Source organism: Sorex araneus, chromosome 3, assembly GCF_027595985.1.
Source record: "Sorex araneus isolate mSorAra2 chromosome 3, mSorAra2.pri, whole genome shotgun sequence".
NCBI classification, from domain to species: Eukaryota; Metazoa; Chordata; class Mammalia; order Eulipotyphla; family Soricidae; genus Sorex; species Sorex araneus.
In genome coordinates this window covers 233,568,059-233,585,412 of record NC_073304.1, presented here as the reverse complement: position 1 = coordinate 233,585,412, position 17,354 = coordinate 233,568,059, and the positions used below count along the sequence as shown (strand labels likewise).

Below are 17,354 nucleotides of genomic sequence, written 5' to 3'. Positions count from 1 at the left end.
CCCTGCTCCGGCCCGAGGGTGAGCCTGGGCCTCCTCGTCCCCCTCCTCCCTCCCCGCAGGGCTGCGTCCGCTGCACAGACGGGCATCCGGGAGCCATTCCCGCTGGGAAACGCGTGCCCAGAGCGACTCTTGCCAAACCCTCCGCCTTCCGTCGCGCTCAGATGAACCCTGACATCGGCCGGCCCTCCTGGGGCCCCAGCAGCTGGGCTGCAGGCCGGGGCGGGGGGGCCCGCTGCCCTCTCTCTCTCGGTCCCCAGTGGGCAAGGGCCGGCCCCGGCGGGCGCGGGTTCTCACGCCAAGACAGCAGGTGGGCGTCTGGGCCAGCGCCCAGAGTGGCGGGGTCGAGGCAGGGACAGTGGACGCCCAGCTTCCTCGGGGCGGACGGCCGAGTCGGGAAGTGGCCTGCAGAATGCCCTCGGCACCCCGGCCTACACCCACTGGATTCCGGGGGGCTCCAGGCCCCCGGACACCCGGGCGTCACCACCAGAAACGCCCCGGGAAGTGGCCACACGTCCCAGGTGGCAAAATCGCACCAGGTGAGATCCCCCCCGCGCCCCCCCTGCACCCAAGGCGTCCCCTTTCTGTGGGAGCCCCTCGGTGCCCCTCGGTGCCTCGTCCCCCCTCCGGCGCCCGAGTGGCACTTACTAGCCGTCGGAGTCTTCTTTCCACAGACACGGCACTTCCCGGGGGTGAAGGGGCCTGGGGCCAGGCACGCATGGGACACGCAAGGGCCCCGGGGTGCAAATGGCGCCCAGGCCTGCATGCCACGTCCTGGGCTCTCCACGGCTTGTCGGCACCAGCTGGGCCGTCCCGTGGACGCAGGAGGGACAGCGAAGGCCCTCCAGGCCCAGCCGCTGGAGGCAGAGGGACCCGGCCATGGACTCGCCCGCCCACTCCTGCCACAGACCCCAGCTTCCCAGGCCACCCGCCCCGGGGGAGGAGGTGGGGGGCAGCGTGCACGATGGCAGAAGTTACGGGGGTGGGAAGTAAAAGCTAGCTGCTCACTCTTACAGTGCTCCCGGTTGCACACAGCCAGACTTTTATAGGGACCACTCGCGCAGAGGGCTTACAGCTGCTCGAGGTAGTGGGCCGTGGGGAGCTGGGGAAACCGAGGCACGCAGTGGTGAAGTTCTTGTCCAAGGTCACAGAGGTCATCCTACACCGGGACTTGAGCCTGAGCTCTGGGCACTAGAGTCTGCACCTTGACTGTTCCCGTAGCTCGGTCCCGGCCGATCTCTGGGGGGCTCTGGGCCCCTCCGGGAGATGAGACAGATTCCTCTCCTCTCGCCTGCCCAGCCTCCTGGGCGGGGCCCCGTCCCTCTCCGCACCGGCCTGCGTGGGGGACAGTCCCGTGTCCCCCCAGACCTCACACGACGGGGAACCAAGTTGTCCAGGAGGAAAAGGGGGTCCGAGCTCCTGCGTCCCCTGGGTGTCGCTAGACTCCTGGTCGACCTCTCTGTCTGGACTGGAACCTTAATGACTCGAGCCCAATAAAGGCCAAGCACGATTCTGCCCCCCCAGAAGCCCGGGAATGGAGCACCCCGGGGAACCCATCCCTCTTCACAGCAGGGGACCGATACCAACGTCCCCAGGCGGGTCTGGGAGGGCCTGGGGGTCCCCAGGCTGAGGCCAGGACAGAGCTGGGCGCGTCTGCTGCTACTTGGGGGGTGGAGGAAGCTACTCCCAGCTCTGTGCTCAGACATCACTCCCGGCGGAGCTCAGGGGACCCCACATTGCACTACAGGGTCCGACTCGGGGTGGCCGCGTGCAGGACAGGCGCCCTGAGCCCTGTGCTCTCTCCCGCCCGCCGGGGCCGGGGCCTCTGCCCACGGCTGCCGAGTGTCCACAGACGGGCTTGACGCGCATCCGATCAGTAAAAAAATAAAGCATTTTTTTTTTCATTTTCCTCCCGGGGCCGGGGGGCGGGGGAGGGCAGTCCCGGCAGGGCGAGACCATCTGGAATCATTTCCCCGACCAGGAGTCCAGCCAGGCCTTGGCCCTGGACGTCCAGGTTACCGTGGGAGGCGGCGAGCCCCGTCGGATGAGAGGCACGTTCTCGTAGCGAGGGTTTCCTCCGAAGAGCGCCGCCTGGTTCCTGCGGGAGAGGGGGGGGCTCAGGCGGGGCGTGTGGGCAGAAAGGGGGGCAGGGGCTGCCTGTCACTGAGGTCCTCCTACTCCGGGACTTGAGCCTGAGCACTGGGCACTAGAGTCTGCGCCTTGACTGTTCCCGTAGCTCGGTCCTGGCCGGTCTCCGGGGGGCTCTGGGCTCAGGGGGGCGGGAGCTAGTGACCGGCTGGGCAGGGCTGGAGGCCAAGGGCCCCTCTGGGATTCACCGGGGTCCCCGCCCCCCCCAACTCGGGATCTGGTGTCTGGAGCAGGGGGTAGTCCTGGGGCCGGGGAGGGGCGGGGAACCAGCCCCGGGGATCCCCGCAGGGCTGCTGCCCAGGGGGGGGTCCGGGGGGGTCCCCGCCGTACATGTACTCCGACACGGGTGCGTTGGAGATGGTCTGCGTGGGGGGCTGCAGGCTGCTCTGGCTGCCCAGGCCGCTGCTGTAGCTGCAGAAGCTGTGCAGAGGCCCCCGCGGCGGGCTGTGGGCGGCCACGCGCCGGGCCTGGGGGTTGAAGGGGTCGTCCTCGTCGATGTCATCGTAGTCTTGGTCCCTGGAGAGACACCAAGTCGCAGGGGGCCACGTGGCTTGAGGCAGGCCTGTGGGGGCCGGGCCGTCCTCCCCGCCTTTCCTCTGTGCTCCCCCCAAGGCAGATGATCCTCCGGGGCGGGGGGGTGGGGGGCGGAAGACTGGGCCTCAGTCACACAGATCTCCCTGCCTGTGTCCAGCTTCGTGCCCACCTCCTCCAGGCAGCCCTCCGTGCTGACTCCATGCACACCATCAACTCCCTGCTCTGCTTACTGTGGCTCCTTCCCGGTGCTCCCGGGGTCACCCTTCCCCACCATGCAGGAAGGACACGTGAGCCTTGAGCTTGTGGGCCTAAAGAACTCTCACCTCCTACCCCGGGACCCCAGACCCTCCTTTGGAGTTTTTTTTTTTTTTTTGACTCTTGGGGAAGTCTTGGCAGAAAGACAGCGTGAGGCCCTCGGCCCCCTCCTTCCTGCCTCACCCTGCACCCCCGCAGACCACAGACACACACCACCCCCAGGCAGCCCACCTGGAGGAGAAGCTGGCCCAGGCTCGGGGCCCTGTGCAGGTCATGGCGGAGAAGGCCAGGGCGGCCAGCAGGGAGAAGAGGCCGAGGCACAGCAGCCCCTCGATGCCGTCGTAGCACACGCCCACCAGCGCGTCCTGGTAGTCCTGGGGGGAGGCACAGGGCTAGGGTGGGGGGCAGGGGGCACGGCGGCCCCTCCCCAGACACGGCCACGGGGGGCCAGAGCGACAGCACAGCGGGTGGGCCAACCCTGGCGCCATCCCCGGCATCCCACAGGGTCCCCGGAGCACCGCCGGGATTCTTTTTTTTTTTTTGCTTTTTGGGTCACACCCAGTGATGCTCAGGGGTTACTCCTGGCTCTGCACTCAGGAATTACTCCTGGCGGTGCTCGGGGGACCATACAGGATGCTGGGAATCGAACCCGGGTCGGCTGTGTGCAAGGCAAACGGCCTCCCTGCTGTGCTATTGCTCCAGCCCCGCCAGGATTCTTGAGTGCAGCCGGGAGTGACCCCTGAGCTGACCCCTGAGCGTCGCTGGGTGTGACCCAAAAAGCCAAAAAAGAAAAAAAAAAGACGGCGATTAGGGGCAGACGCCCCAGAGCCTGACAACAGGAATCTGGGGACCCTTTAGGGCAGCCAGTAGCGAGAAGGGGGGTGGGTGGGGGTGAGTGAGGCCGGGAGACGCCAGGGAGGGGGCGGTGGTCGGCCTGAGCGCAGAGGGGTGGGGGCGGGGCCGGGGGCTTTGCTGTTGCTTTGCTTCTTGCCCCCAGGTGTGCAAGGCTGACTCCTGGCTCTGCACTCAGAATCACTCCTGGCGGTGCTCAGGGACCATGAGGGACGCTGGGAATCGAACCCGGGTCAGGTGCGTGCAAGGCAAACGCCCTCCCCGCTGTGCTGCGGCTCCAGTCCCGGTCAGATCCAGTCCTTTCAGGGTCGCAGGCAGGAAGGGGCAGAGGGGGTGGAGAGGCAGGCAGGAAGCTCCGGTCTCCACAGCGACAGTGTGGGGCGAGAGAGGGGGTGGCTCAGGCTGCACCGGTGAGGACCGATGGTCCCTGGGGCTCGGACCCGAGTGACAGCACAGTGAGTAGGGCTCTTGGCTTGCTGGATCCCTGGCCCAGCACATGGTTCCCCGAGCCCTCCAGGAATGATCCCTGAGCACTGAGCCAGGAGTAAGGCCTGCGCATGGCCCGGGTGTGATCCAAACCAAAACAAGCAAACAAACCAACCAGCCACAAACACATAAACGAAACTAGAAAACAAAACCCACTGCTGGGTCAGGAAACAGCCTCAGCACCCCTGCGCGTCCCCCGCCCGCGTGCTGTCCTCTTTCTACCCACCCACCTCCCCGCTACGGTCATCGGCCTGTCACCTGCCCACCCCCCGCCCCCACACAGGGTCCCTTGAAGTGACTAACACGGCCCGTCCAGAGGGGGGCGAGTGCTGGGTGACGCTGGCTCCAAAGCGCCCAGGACAGGTGCCCCGGGCCTGCCACCGTCATCACGGTGACTCCCCCAAGGCCCAGGTAGGTGGGCCCAGGCCCCTGCCCACGGCTTGCTCCTGGGGGGGCAGGGAAACGCCCGGAGGGGGTGAGGGGCTGGTGGGAGCGCGTGCAGCCAGGTAGACCAGATGGCCGGGAATCCAGGCACGGGGCGTGGCCCGCTCTCGGGAGCCGTCCCTGTGCCCGACGGCTACTTCGCCCGCCCCTCTGAGCCCCCCCACCCCGCCCGAGCCTTCCCCAGAGCCTCCTGCCCCAGCCTCTAGGACCGCGAGGGAAGGCCCCTCTCCCCTTCCCTGTGGTCCAGCTGCCACTGTCCAGCCCAGGGCACGGCCCTCCTGCTCCCCGCAGGGAAATGAGCGCCCCCCCGGGACCCCCACCCCCCCAGAGCCCTCAGCACCTTGTAGAGTCCGCGGCAGTCCAGCAAGGCCGTGAGCTGGTGGAGGCTGGACTCCGTGGAGTTCAGGAGGAACTGGATGGCCAGCAGGTCGTCCTGGAGCAGGGAGGGGAGGCGGAGAGTGGGCGCGGGCGCGAGCGGGTCTCGGGGCAGCGAGACCCCAAGAGCCAAAGGGAGGGGCTGCACTCCTCTGGGGAGCAGGAAGGAAAGTTCTAGAGCTTTCTCCCGGGCTCTCTGCCACCCCGCGCCAGGCACCTACCTCTGCCGTGGGGAAGAAGGGGAGGGCGAGCTTGAGCAGGCCGGCCACCTGGTTCTGCATGGTGGTCAGCGAGCGCTGGAACACGGTCAGGGCCTGTGCGGACAGGCGTGGCCCGGTCAGCGGGAGCGTCCAGGGGCCCCCAGCCTGCGCCCCTCAGAGAGCTGACGCCAGGGCAGAACATGGGCCCCACCCCGGCCTCCGCGCAGGGCCCACAGGCCCACGCTGACCCAGGGACGCCAAGCGCGCGGCCCCTTTGGGAGGGCCGCCGGGAGTCGAGTCCCTCCCGCAGGGGTGAGGCGGGCCAGCGCCGTACCTGCTGGAAGGGGCTGCTGGAGCTGGGGCTGCAGTACAGGTAGTAGCGCGTCACCTCTGCAAGGCAAGGACCAGGCTCAGCCGGGCAGGGCCACGGGGCCGCGCAGAGGCCCGGCGGGAGGAGGGACGGGGCTACCTGTGCTGAGGTGGCCTTCGGTGACGTTCAGGATGAAGGCGTCGGGAGCCACGCACAAGTCGCTGGTGGCCTGGACCGGGGAGGAGGGTGAGGGTGAGTCGGGACATCGGGGTCCGGCACGGGGGGGGGGGGGGGGGCCACGGGTGCCTACCCACGGACAGCGGGCGCTGCACAGCGCTAACCATTGCGCTGCCCCACCCCTCTGGAGGGATCTGGGGCGGGGCCTGGACAGGCCTGGGGGCGGGGCCTGGACAGGCCTGGGGGCGGGGCGTGGGCCGGGGCGGCCCGAGGGGCTGCACAGCTTCTGCAGGCTGCGATCCTGGCTCCCGGCCTTCTGTTGCCGGTTGGGGTTTGTTTCTGCTGCGGCCAAGCCCCGCTGAGTCAGGGGCTCCCCTGGAGGGGCTTTCCCCAGGCGGTGCCTCCTGCACCCTCGAGTCTTCGGGTGCTCATGAGACGGGGTGAAGGGGACGTGGGCTCCAGGCTCCGGCGGGCTGGGGGCCTGGCCCTGCAGGTTGGCTGGGTGAGGAGACGACTAACGGGGGGGTAAGGGGGGCAGGTCTGGGCCCCAGAAGGGGTGTCGCTGTCCGAGTCAGGCCTGGGGCGCAGGGGAAGGGGGGGACCCCCACCTGAGCACTGTCACTCAGAGTCAGGAAACTGTCCAGTCCCTGCGAGCTTCCACATGGCCCCCGCATGGGACAGTGACAGCATGTGGGGCCACTTGTAGGGCACAGCCGCACCCACCTGAGCGTCACACCTGCACACACACACACACACACACACACACACCTGCACGCATACACACACCTGCACGCACACACACACCTGCACGCACACACGCCTGCACGTACACCTGCACGCACACACACCTGCACTCACACACACACCTGCACGCACACACACCTACATGCACACACACGTAAATGCACACACACCTACATGCACACACACACACACCTGCACGCACCTACATGCACGCACATGCCTGCATGCACACGGGCACATCTGGAGCTCACCAGAGAATCACGCCCCCACGCGCACGCACACGCCTGCACCCCCACTGGCACATGTCATCACACCTGCACACAGCCCTGAACAAGCCCCTACCCATGCACACACACACACACGCGCGTGTGTGCGTGTATTTGCACCCGCACCCACGTGCACACACACAGACCTGCACCCACACGCGTGCGCGCACACACCTGCGCCTACACGCTCCCACTCCCCAACCACCACCTGCCTCAGGGGCTGCTGCCCCGGGACTGGCAGGGACCCATCAGAGCCGGGTCTCGGGGGGTGGGGGGAGGGGCCTGGGTCCGAGCGGGGATGAGGACGTCTGTGTGTGGGGGGGAACCTCGTCTGGGTAACCCCAAGAGGTCTGAGGCCCAAAGCTGGACAGGAGGGCCCAGAGCTCCCGCCCTCGTCCCCCCGCCAGGGGTGTGGGGCACGGGGCTGGCCAGGGGCCTGTGTGTGGAGGGCAGAGGGGACGGTCCGAAGGCACCCGGGACCCTCACATCCCGGCCATGGGTGGGCAGCACGCCAGGCTGCTGCCCAGGGGACCCCTGGCCTCCGGGGATGCGCCCACCTCTGCCCCCGCAGCTGCCCGGGCAGGCGGTGGGTGCGACCCTTCTGTACAGAGCTGGGGGAGCCGGGCCTGGGGGGGTCCAGAAACCCACCCAGAGCCACTGCCAGAAGAGGGAGCTTCAGGCCTGGGCAGGGGGCAACCCCGGAAGCCCCCCACCCAGCTGCCCCCCCCCTTTGTGCGTCAGAACCTCCCCCCTACTGTCTGGGCACTTGCCCTGACTATTTATTTTATCTTATTTTTTTGCTTTTTTGGGTTACGCCCGGTGATGCTCAGGGGTTCCTCCTGGCTCTGCACTCAGGAATTAGTCCTGGCGGTGCTCGGGGGACCCTATGGGTTGCCGAGGATCAAACCTGGGTCGGCCGTATGCAAGGCAAACGCCCTCCCCGCTGTGCTGTCACTCCAGCCCTTGCCCTGACCAGTCCCTCTGCCTGGCCCTAAGGATTCCTGGGCAGAGGGGGGGCGTCCAACCCGGCGGGGGTCACGGAGCCCCAGGGCGTGGCCCTCAACCCCCCCACCCCAAACTCTCAGAGGAGTCCCCGTGGTGAAGCCCTCACCCCAGGAACTCCTTCCTCTGTGGGGGCAGGGAGGGTCTGAGGGTGGAGCAGCCAGGCACAAAAGCGCCGCCCCCCCCTCCCATAGCCCCCCCCTCTCCCATAGCCGCCCCATCAAAGGCACATTCACAGGCGTCCCCACCCCCACGCCCAGCCAACCCCCACCAGCCCCTGCGATGGGTCATCCCTGCTTCCTGCTTCCCGCAGCCCCCCAGGGCAGCTCTGAGGGCTCTGAGGGGCTGTGTGGGCTGCCCCCCCGCCGTGCCCTTGTCCCCCCTGAAGCAGGGCGGTGGGCCAGGCGGAGAGCCTGCTGCCCCGGCCAGTGGCCACCCGGTGTGTTGAGAATACCCTCCCCCACCTCCCCCCGCCTCTGGGTCTGGCCGGTTCTCCCTTCTGCCTGGGCACGGAGCCCAGCCGTGCGGGCGCGACCCTGGAGGACAGGGAGGGGTGACCCCACCCCAAGCCAGGGCCCCAGCCAGCCCCCCATGGCTGTAGCCCGTTTTCTCTATCCCCAGCTCCATGCGAGGGGCCTCACGGTTCAAAGCTCAGGCCTCGAGTGTGATGGCCGGTGCCACGTGACCTTCCCCGCACCCTGGGGAGCGGCCCTGGGCGCTGCCCCCCACCCCTGCACCCTTGGGTCTCCCCCCCAGCAGAAAAGGTCCCTGCGCGTGGGGTGGGAGGGGGGTACAGCGCATAGGGCACCCGCCGACCCGGGTCCCACACCCCAGTTCCACTCGGGGTGCCCCAAGCACAGCCAGGAGAGACCCCCGGGCCAGAGCCGGGAGGAAGCCCTGGGCAGCGCCGGGCATGGCCCCCAGAACAGAACCACGAAAATAAACCTCAAAAAGCTGAGCCCCCAGGAAGACCGGGAAGGAGGAATGGGGGCCACGGCGTTCGTGCATGGGTCTGACTCTGCTGGGGGCTGGCTCCCTGAGCCCCCCCAACACACACGCTGTGCCCCCCCCCATACAGATCCACACACGCTGGCCAGGAGCTGCCCCTAACTCGTCCCTCTTTTTTTTTTCGTTTTTGCTTTTTGGATCACACCTGGCGATGCACAGGGGTTACTCCTGGTTCTGTGCTCAGGAGTTACTCCTTGGCAGTGCTCAGGGCACCATATAGGATGCTGGGAATTGAACCCGGGTCGGCCAAATGCAAGGCCAACGCCCTCCTGCTGTGCTATGGCTCCAGGCCCCGTGCAGCTGCGTGAGGAGAAAACCTCACACTACCGAGCGCCTCATGGCCGCTGCGAATGAATGAATGAATGAATGAATGAACAGACGCCCAACCTGTGCTCACACCGCAGGGTAAGGTCTGAAGGAGAATCAGGCGCTGTCCTCGGGCGCCCCCTGCCTCCCCCCGCCCAGGCCTGTCCCTCCAAGCAGGGAGGGGAGGTGACCCCTAAACGCCCGGGCCCAAGGGGCTCCCCCAGCGCCCCCACCGGGAGATCCGAGGGTTCCAGCCCTGCCCGGGGCTCGGACGCACGGACGCAGCCCGGACAGACGTTCCTGCCCTGCGTCCCACCCCCGACTCACCACTGCCGCCGCCGTGTCCGCAGCCAGCGACGTCCAGCAGAGGAGCAGGGCCAGCACCCCGCAGCCCAGCATCCTGGGGGGCAGCCGGGGGGCCAGGTCACCCCCTGCAACCGTGACCCTGACAGCCCCCCGCAGCCCCAAACTCTTGCAGGGGCCCTGAGAGAAATGGGGAACCCAGTGGGCCAGGGCGTCAGGATGGGTCTGGGGGGTCAGGATGGGCCTGGGGGTTCGGGATGGGCCTGGGGGGTCGGGATGGGCTTGGGGGGTCAGGATGGGTCTGGGGGGTCGGGATGGGCCTGGGGGGTCAGGATGGGTCTGGGAGTCAGGACGGGTCTGGGGGTTTGGGATGGGTCGGGGGGTTCAGGATGGGTCTTGGGGGTCGGGATGGGCCTGGGGGGTCAGAAGGGTCTGGGGGGTCGGGATGGGTCTGGGGGTCGGGATGGGTCTCGGGGGTCAGGACGGGTCGGGGGTTTGAGATGGGTCTGGGGGTCCAGGATGGGTCTGGGGGTCCAGGATGGGTCTGGGGTCCAGGATGGGTCTGGGGGGTCGGGTGTGACCCTCAAGTGGCCGTTCTGGGCACCGAGAGGCCGGGGGCAAGCTTCACCCTTGCTGGGGTCCAGATGTCAGCACCTGGCTGGGTGCTGGGGTGGCCCCAGGCTGTCCCCGTCCCCCAGCCTCCCACGGTTCCCTGTGGCTCCCCCCCGCCCCCCTGCCCCCGCACAACCCTGTCCGGCGGGCGGGGCTACTCACGAGGCCAGGAGCCACCTGGAGCGTCTGGCCAGGCCCAGGCAGGCGAGGAGGCAGATGGCCAAGTCCAGCATGAAGAGCAGGAGGTAGGAGAGCCACCTGGGGGCAGCGGGGCTGAGCCACAGAAGCCCCCACACGTGCCCGCCCACCCACCCACCCACCCGGCCCGGAGCCACGATGCAGGGGACAGGGGAATCACCCAGAATCCAGCTCAGGCAGGGGAGCTGCCCCCTGGGCTGGAGTCCAGCGCTCTGAAGGTCCCTTCTCAGCTCTTCCCCCTCCCCCTCCCCCTTTCCCTCCCTCCCTTCCTCCCCCTTCCTTCCTTCCTTCCTTCCTATTTTTTTTTTTTTTGCTTTTTGGGTCACACCCAGCAATGCACAGGGGTTACTCCTGGCTCTGTACTCAGGAATCCCTCCTGGCAGTGCTCAGGGGACCATATGGGATGCTGGGAATCGAACCCCGGTCGGTCGCATGCAAGGCAAACGCCCCCCTCCCTCCTCCCTTTCTTCCTTCGCTCCTCCCTGGGATCAGGCTGGGGTCACTGGTGCGAGGCAAGCAGCCTTCCCATGGTGCTCTCTCTGGCTCATGGGCCTGTCTAATTGGAACTCGCTTGGCTTAACTTTAAATGTTTTCTTTCCTTTATTGGGGAGGCCACACCTGGTGGTGCTCAGGGGCCACTCCGGGCTGGTGCTTGGGATGCAAGTCAGGGTCACGGCCCCTGGGCCTCACCCCTGTCCAGGAGCTCTGGGCCCTGGATTGGTTCGCTGTGATTGTTGTTACTGGTTTTGTTTCGGTCCCACACCCGGTGGTGCTCAGGGCTTCCTCCTGGCTTAGTGCTCAGCGGGTCCATACGGGGTACCGGGGTCAGTGCCGTCCCCACTGGACTATTGCTCCAGCCCCGGATTAAATATCAAGAGCCACAGGCTGCCCCTACTGGGTTGGCCGGATGCTCCCTGCAGTGGCCACGTCGGGGAAGGCGCTTGCCTTGCTGGCACGGGTTCGATCCCCAGCACCCCACATGGTCTCTGAGCACAGAGCCAGGAGTAGCCCCTGAGCACCACGGGGTGTTACCCCCACACCGTAGCACTGTCATCCCATTGTTCATCGACTTGCTCGAGTGGGCACCAGTAATGTCTCCAGATCCCGCCCGCACGGCAGAGCCTGGCAAGCTACCCGTGGTGTATTCGGTACGCCCAAAACAGCAACAACAAGTTACCACCACAAACAAACAAAACAATAAAAGTATTCCTGCACCCCGAGGTGAGCCTGGGCCCTGGTTCCCACAGCCTCCTGTCCCTTCTAGAACTTTCTCATGCTTTGTGAGTCATTATTAGCCACAGTCTGAGCCATTCCTGAAACTCTCGTATTTTTTTGCTTCTGGGTTTGAGCCACACCTGCTGGCACACTCGTATGCATCAGGGGGGCCATCCTGGAGGTGGTCCCGCAGGGCAAGGGCCTCCCCACCCGCCCTGGGCTAGCTATGCTTTCTTTTTCTTTCTTTCTTTCTTTCTTTCTTTCTTTCTTTCTTTCTTTCTTTCTTTCTTTCTTTCTTTCTTTCTTTCTTTCTTTCTTTCTTTCTTTCTTTCTTTCTTTCTTTCTTTCCCTCTCTCTCTCTTTTTTCCTTTTTGGGTCACACCTGGCGATGCTTTCTCTTTCTTTCTTTCTTTCTTTCTTTCTTTCTTTCTTTCTTTCTTTCTTTCTTTCTTTCTTTCTTTCTTTCTTTCTTTCTTTCTTTCTTTCTTTCTTTCCCTCTCTCTTTTTTCCTTTTTGGGTCACACCTGGCGATGCACCAGGGGTTACTCCTGGCTCTGCACTCAGGAATTACTCTTGGAGGTGCTCAGGGGACCCTATGGGATGCTGGGACTCGAACCCGGGTCAGCCACGTGCCAGGCAAAGGCCCTCCCGCTGTGCTATTGCTCCAGCCTCTAGCTCTATTTTCCTTGCGGTGCCAGGAATCGAACCCAGGGCCTCACACTTGCAAGGCAAGTGCCTGCAGCTGGGCCCCCCAATCCCGGGCTCCCTGGACCCCCCTGCCTGGCTGCCTCGGGCTCCCTACAGCCTCCCCTTCCGTCCTTTCTCCCTCGGAGAGCCCCCTCCCCCGCCGGAGAGCCCCCTCCCCCGCCCGGGGAGTTCCCGGAAGCAGCTGGGCCGGCGGATGCGCTTCCCCCGGGGGAGCCTGGGCCGAGCAGAGGCCGCAGCGTTTCTAACCGAGAACTTGGCTCCCGCCCGCGGTCCCTCCCACCTCTGCCGCCCCCACACGCTCCAGGGACGCCTGGAGCGAGCAAACGCTCTGCTTTCTCACCGCCCTGCTCTTCGGCCCGGCCTGGAGCCACGGGCTGTTTGCTCGGGGAGCCTGAGTCTAGACCGTCCGGGAAAGTCCCCTGGCGCCTGTCCAGCGCCCCAGGCTGGGAGATGCCCCCGCGTGCCTACTCCGGCCTGGCCTGCGGGGAGGGCCGGGCAGGGCCAGGGCCCCGGGCAGCCCGCTGTGCCAAGGTGGAGTCACTTAGCTACTGAAACAAATGCTCCCCCTCCAGTGGGAATAAATCCACCTTAAAAGAACAAGACTTGGTGGGGCTGGAGGGACAGCACAGCGGGGAGGGTGTTTGCCTTGCACACGGCCGACCCGGGTTCGATTCCCAGCATCCCATAGGGTCCCCCAAGCACTACCAGGACTAATTCCTGAGTGACCCCTGAGCACTGCTGGGTGTGACTCAAGAAGCTAAAATACAAACAAACAAACAAGCAAAACCCAAGACTCTTAGGTCAGAGAGATGCCACAGCGGGGAAGGCACTGGCCTTGCACGCAGCCAACCCGGGTTCGACCCCCGGCATGCCATAGGGTCCCCGGAGGCCTGCTGGGCAGGATTCCTGAGTGCAGAGCCTGGAGCAACCCCTGAGCACTTGAGTTGAGTGTGGTCCCCAAACAAAAGTAAAACAACAGCAAATAAAAGACAAGGCTCTTTGGGGAGAGAGCGACAGTACGATGGGTAAGATGCTTTGCCAAGCACGTGGCCCACCTGGGCTCAATCCCGGGCACCCCACAGGGTCCCCCGAGCAGGAGTGGCCCCTGAGCACTGAGCCAGGGGTCAGCCCTGAGCACTGCCGGGCGTGGCCCCCGAGCAAAAAATAAACAAAGCCAAGCTTCTATACGTGAGTGGGGGTGGGGGTGGAGGGGACCCTCCCTGCTCCACCCCTGTAGAAAAGGCCCCGGGGCCCTGGGGCTTGCAGCGCTTCTGTCTCGTCTCTCTGCACTGCTGCTTCCCGCCCCGGCCCGGCCCGCCCCGCCCCTGCGGGCACCTGTAATACTCCCACGCGGTCAGCCTGGTGGGCCGCCTCGGTCAGCGCGCCGGTGGCCTCCCTCCACACGGGGATGACGGCCAGCTGGGCCTCGATGCCGCCGGCCGCCTGCCGCAGGAACCTCAGCGTCTGCACGTAGTCCCCGCGGCTGGCCAGGATCTCGCTGAGCCGCGCCAGGTGCCGCTCCAGGTCCCCGCGCAGTCCCCGCGTGACGCCGAACACCTGCGGGCGCCGGGAGGCTCCGACTGGGCACCGGGCAGCGGGCACCCCGCCCTGGAGGCCCCTCCCCAGAGACCCCCCCCCCCCCCGGGAACCACACGGCCTCCAGCCTGGCTGGGGAAACCAGCCCGGGACACCAGGGGCCTGGGGGTGATGGCAGGGGCGAGGCTGTGTGCTGTAGGGGGCAGCCCTGGTGGCCCCCCAGCACCATGTCGGCCCCGGGCACTGAGGAGAGGGACCCTGAGGCTCGCTGGGAGCAGGGATGCAGGGGGAGGGGAAAGGAGGGGGAGAGAGAGAGGGAGGGAGGGAGAGGGAGGGAGAGAGAGGAGAGAGGGAGAGAGAGTGAGAGGTAGAAAGAGAGGGAGGGAGAGAGAGGGAGAGAGGGAGAGAGAGGGAGGGAGAGAGGGAGAGAGAGTGAGAAAGGGAGAGAGGGAGAAAGAGGGAGAGAGGGAGAGAGGGAGAGAGAGTGAGAAAGGGAGAGAGGGAGAAAGAGGGAGAGAGGGAGAGAGAGTGAGAGGTAGAAAGAGAGGGAGGGAGAGAGAGAGGGAGAGAGGGAGAGAGAGGGAGGGAGAGTGAGAAAGGGAGAGAGGGAGAAAGAGGGAGGGAGAGAGGGAGAGAGTGAGAAAGGGAGAGAGGGAGAAGAGGGAGAGAGGGAGAGAGGGAAAGAGTGAGAAAGAGAGAGAGGGAGAAAGAGGGAGAGAGGGAGAGAGGGAGGGAGAGATAGAGGGGGGAGAGAGGGAAAGAGGGGGGAGAGACGGAGCAGAGGAGGGATAGAGAGAGGGAGAAAGGGAGGGAGAGAGGGAGAGAGAGTTGCAGGGAAGGAATAGCAAGGTAAGTCATTTTTCTTTCTTTTGGGCCACACCCAGCAATGCCCAGGGGTTCCTCCTGGCTCTGCACTCAGGAATCCTGTCCTATGGGATGCCGGAGCTTGAACCCGGGTACAAAGCCAACACCCTCCCCACTGGACTACTGCTCCGGCCCCACATAAGTCATTTTTCTTTCTTGAAGATGATTATTGTCTTTTTTATTTTTTTTTTGTTTTTTTTTCTTTTTTGGTCACATCTGGCGATGCTCAGGGGTTCCTCCTGGCTCTGCACTCAGGAATAACTCCTGGAGGTGCTCAGGGGACCATGAGGGATGCTGGGAATCGAACCTGGGTCAGCCACGTGCAAGGCAAACGCCCTCCCCACTGTGCTATCGCTCCAGCCCCCAATTATTATCTTTTTTATTGTGGGGCCACTCCTGGCTGTGCTTCCTCCCGTTAGGGTGGGAGGGGCGATGCCTGACGGGGAGTGACCCTGCGTGGACCGCGTGCACGGAAGCCCTTACCCCCATACTGTCTCCACCCCAATGCCACACACCCTCCTTGAAGATTCTTACAACATGTTGTTGTTTTTTTTTTGCGGGGGGGGGTGCCACTTCTGGTGATGCTTACGGTTGACTCCCAGCTCTGTGCTCAGGGATCACTCCTGCTGGGGCTCGGGGGACCTTCTGTGGTGCCGGGAACCAAAGTCAGGGCGGCCAGAGGCAGGGCCAGCGCCCTGCCCACTGTACTCTCTCTGCGGCCCCAGGCTCTTGTCACGGCTCATAGAAGCAGATGCAGGTGGGGATTTGGGGCGCGGGGTGGAGCCTGACCCCGACTCGGTGGCAGCATTCCCACGATGACCCCTGAGGGGTGCAACCCTCCCCCCCCACCCCCCCAAGTCCCCTCAGCAATAGCAGCTTGGCGGGAAGGGGGAGCCGGCGACTTCACAGCCCCTGGAGGAAGCGTCTGTTCTGGTGAGGAATGAAAGGGGCCAGCAGGAGCCCAGCCCTGCGGCCTCCCGACACACCCGCTGTGTCCACGGTCGCCTTTCCCGGTCCCTGACGAGGGAGAATGGCCTTGTTGTGGGCCAGCCCGCGCTCGGCGCGTCCTGAACTGGGGACACGGAACAATGGGTCCTTGGAATAAAAGCGCACACAGACGCGCCCGGCCCTGCCCGGCACAGAGCGGGAATGAATGAATGTGCTGGGAAGAGGAAGAGGAAGAGGAAGGCGGGGGCCCACTGCCGCTCGGGTGCCCACAGGGGGCGCCCTCGGGCCGAGGATCCTGGAGCCCAGACAGCGAGTTTCTTCTTTTTTTCCCCTTTTAATTGGTTTTGGGGGCCCAGCAGGTGATGTTCAGGGCTCACGCCCGGCTCTGCCCTCAGGAGTTGCTCCTGGTGCTGTTCAGGGAACCAATCGCGGGGTCCGGGGCTCGAACCCAGGTCCGCCACATGCCAGGCAGGCGCCTTAGCCCCTGAACTATTGCTCTGGTCCGAGAGCAGTTTTCTGTGACAGGTGACGGTGTCTGGGGCTGCGGTGTCTGGGGCTGCGGGTGTCTGAGGGCGCTCGCCTGGCACCACCCACGGCCCCCCGAACCCTGCCAGGAGTGAGCCCTGAGCAGTGCCAGACGTGGCCCCAAAGTCTTTTTTTTTTTTTAATTTTGGTGGGGGTGGGGTCTGGGCCACACCAAGCAGTGCTCAGGGGCTACTCCTAGTTCTGTGCTCAGGGCTCACTCCTGCAGTGTGTGAGGGATCCGACGACGAGGTGGAGAGAATCGAACTGGGGTCAGCCGCAGGCACGGCCAAACCCCTCAGCCCCTGTCTCTACCCTCTCACAGAAGCCAGAATCCTACTTCTCAGGGGAGGGCGCTTGCCATGCATGCGGCTGAGCACAGAGCCAGGAGTCAGCCCTGAGCACTGCTTGGGGTGGCCCTCAAGCCCAAAATCAAACTAAACCAAAAAGCCATCTGTGTGTGTGTGTGTGTGTGTGTGTGTGTGTGTGTGTGTGTGTGTGTGTGTGGTGGGGGTGGAGATGTAGCACAGGGGTTAACATACAAGTCTTGCCTGCTACACGCCCCCCGCCCCGGCTCACCCCAGGCATCCCAGAGGGTCCCCTGAGAGATCACCGGGAGTGACCCCTGAGCGCAGAGCCAGGCGTAGGCCCTGAGTGTCGCTGAATGTGGCCCCAGAGCCCCCCGGAACCAACCCACCAACCACACTCCCACTTCCTCCTCATTTCACCCCGCCCTCGCTGGGGGCTCTTCACTCGCCTGTCCCAGCACTAGCGACTGGCCTTTTTCAAGCGCTCTCGGGAGGGGCCTCCCCAGAGGCCCAGATTTAGGGTCTATGCAGCCTGGAGCCCTGAGCAAGTCCCCGACCCCCCCCCCCCAAGCCCCGGGAGGAACCTGAGCTTTGCACGTGGGCACCCCCAGGAACAAGGAATCTGGGGCTGGAGCGATAGCACAGTGGGGAGGGCGTTTGCCTTGCATGCGGCCGACCCGGGTTCGATTCCCAGCATCCTATAGGGTCCCCTGAGCACCGCCAGGAGTAACTCCTGAGTGCAGAGCCAGGAGTGACCCCTGTGCATCGCCGGATGTGACCCAAAAAAGCAAAAAAAAAAGGAGTCTGCTGTCCCTCGTTTCCCCCTCCCCCATGCCCGAGTCACACTGAGGGAGGGGGAGCGGGGGTGCGTGTTGATGCATCCACCAACGGCAGCTGACGCGGTGCCCGGCTGCAGGGGCATCTGTGCCATCTGTCCTGCACCAGGAGTCGCCGGCCCCAGGGCACAGAATGGCCTTCTTTGTTCTGCCGGCTTCGTGCACCCAGTGCCCGCGGCTGGCTCTGCTTTGGGGTTTGT

At 65.2% G+C, this 17,354-nt stretch overlaps 1 protein-coding gene across 1 annotated transcript in view; it reads right to left on the bottom strand.

Moving 5' to 3' along the window:
• TTYH2 (tweety family member 2) overlaps window positions 1-17,354 on the bottom strand; it is a 35,120-nt gene that overhangs the window by 3,493 nt on the left and 14,273 nt on the right. The window contains 11 exon segments of the mRNA XM_055130925.1: window positions 2,017-2,095; window positions 2,476-2,661; window positions 3,166-3,308; window positions 5,057-5,149; window positions 5,313-5,405; window positions 5,626-5,681; window positions 5,761-5,830; window positions 9,432-9,504; window positions 10,182-10,277; window positions 13,476-13,486; window positions 13,488-13,697. Of these exon segments, the coding sequence (XP_054986900.1) occupies window positions 2,017-2,095; window positions 2,476-2,661; window positions 3,166-3,308; window positions 5,057-5,149; window positions 5,313-5,405; window positions 5,626-5,681; window positions 5,761-5,830; window positions 9,432-9,504; window positions 10,182-10,277; window positions 13,476-13,486; window positions 13,488-13,697 (1,110 nt within the window).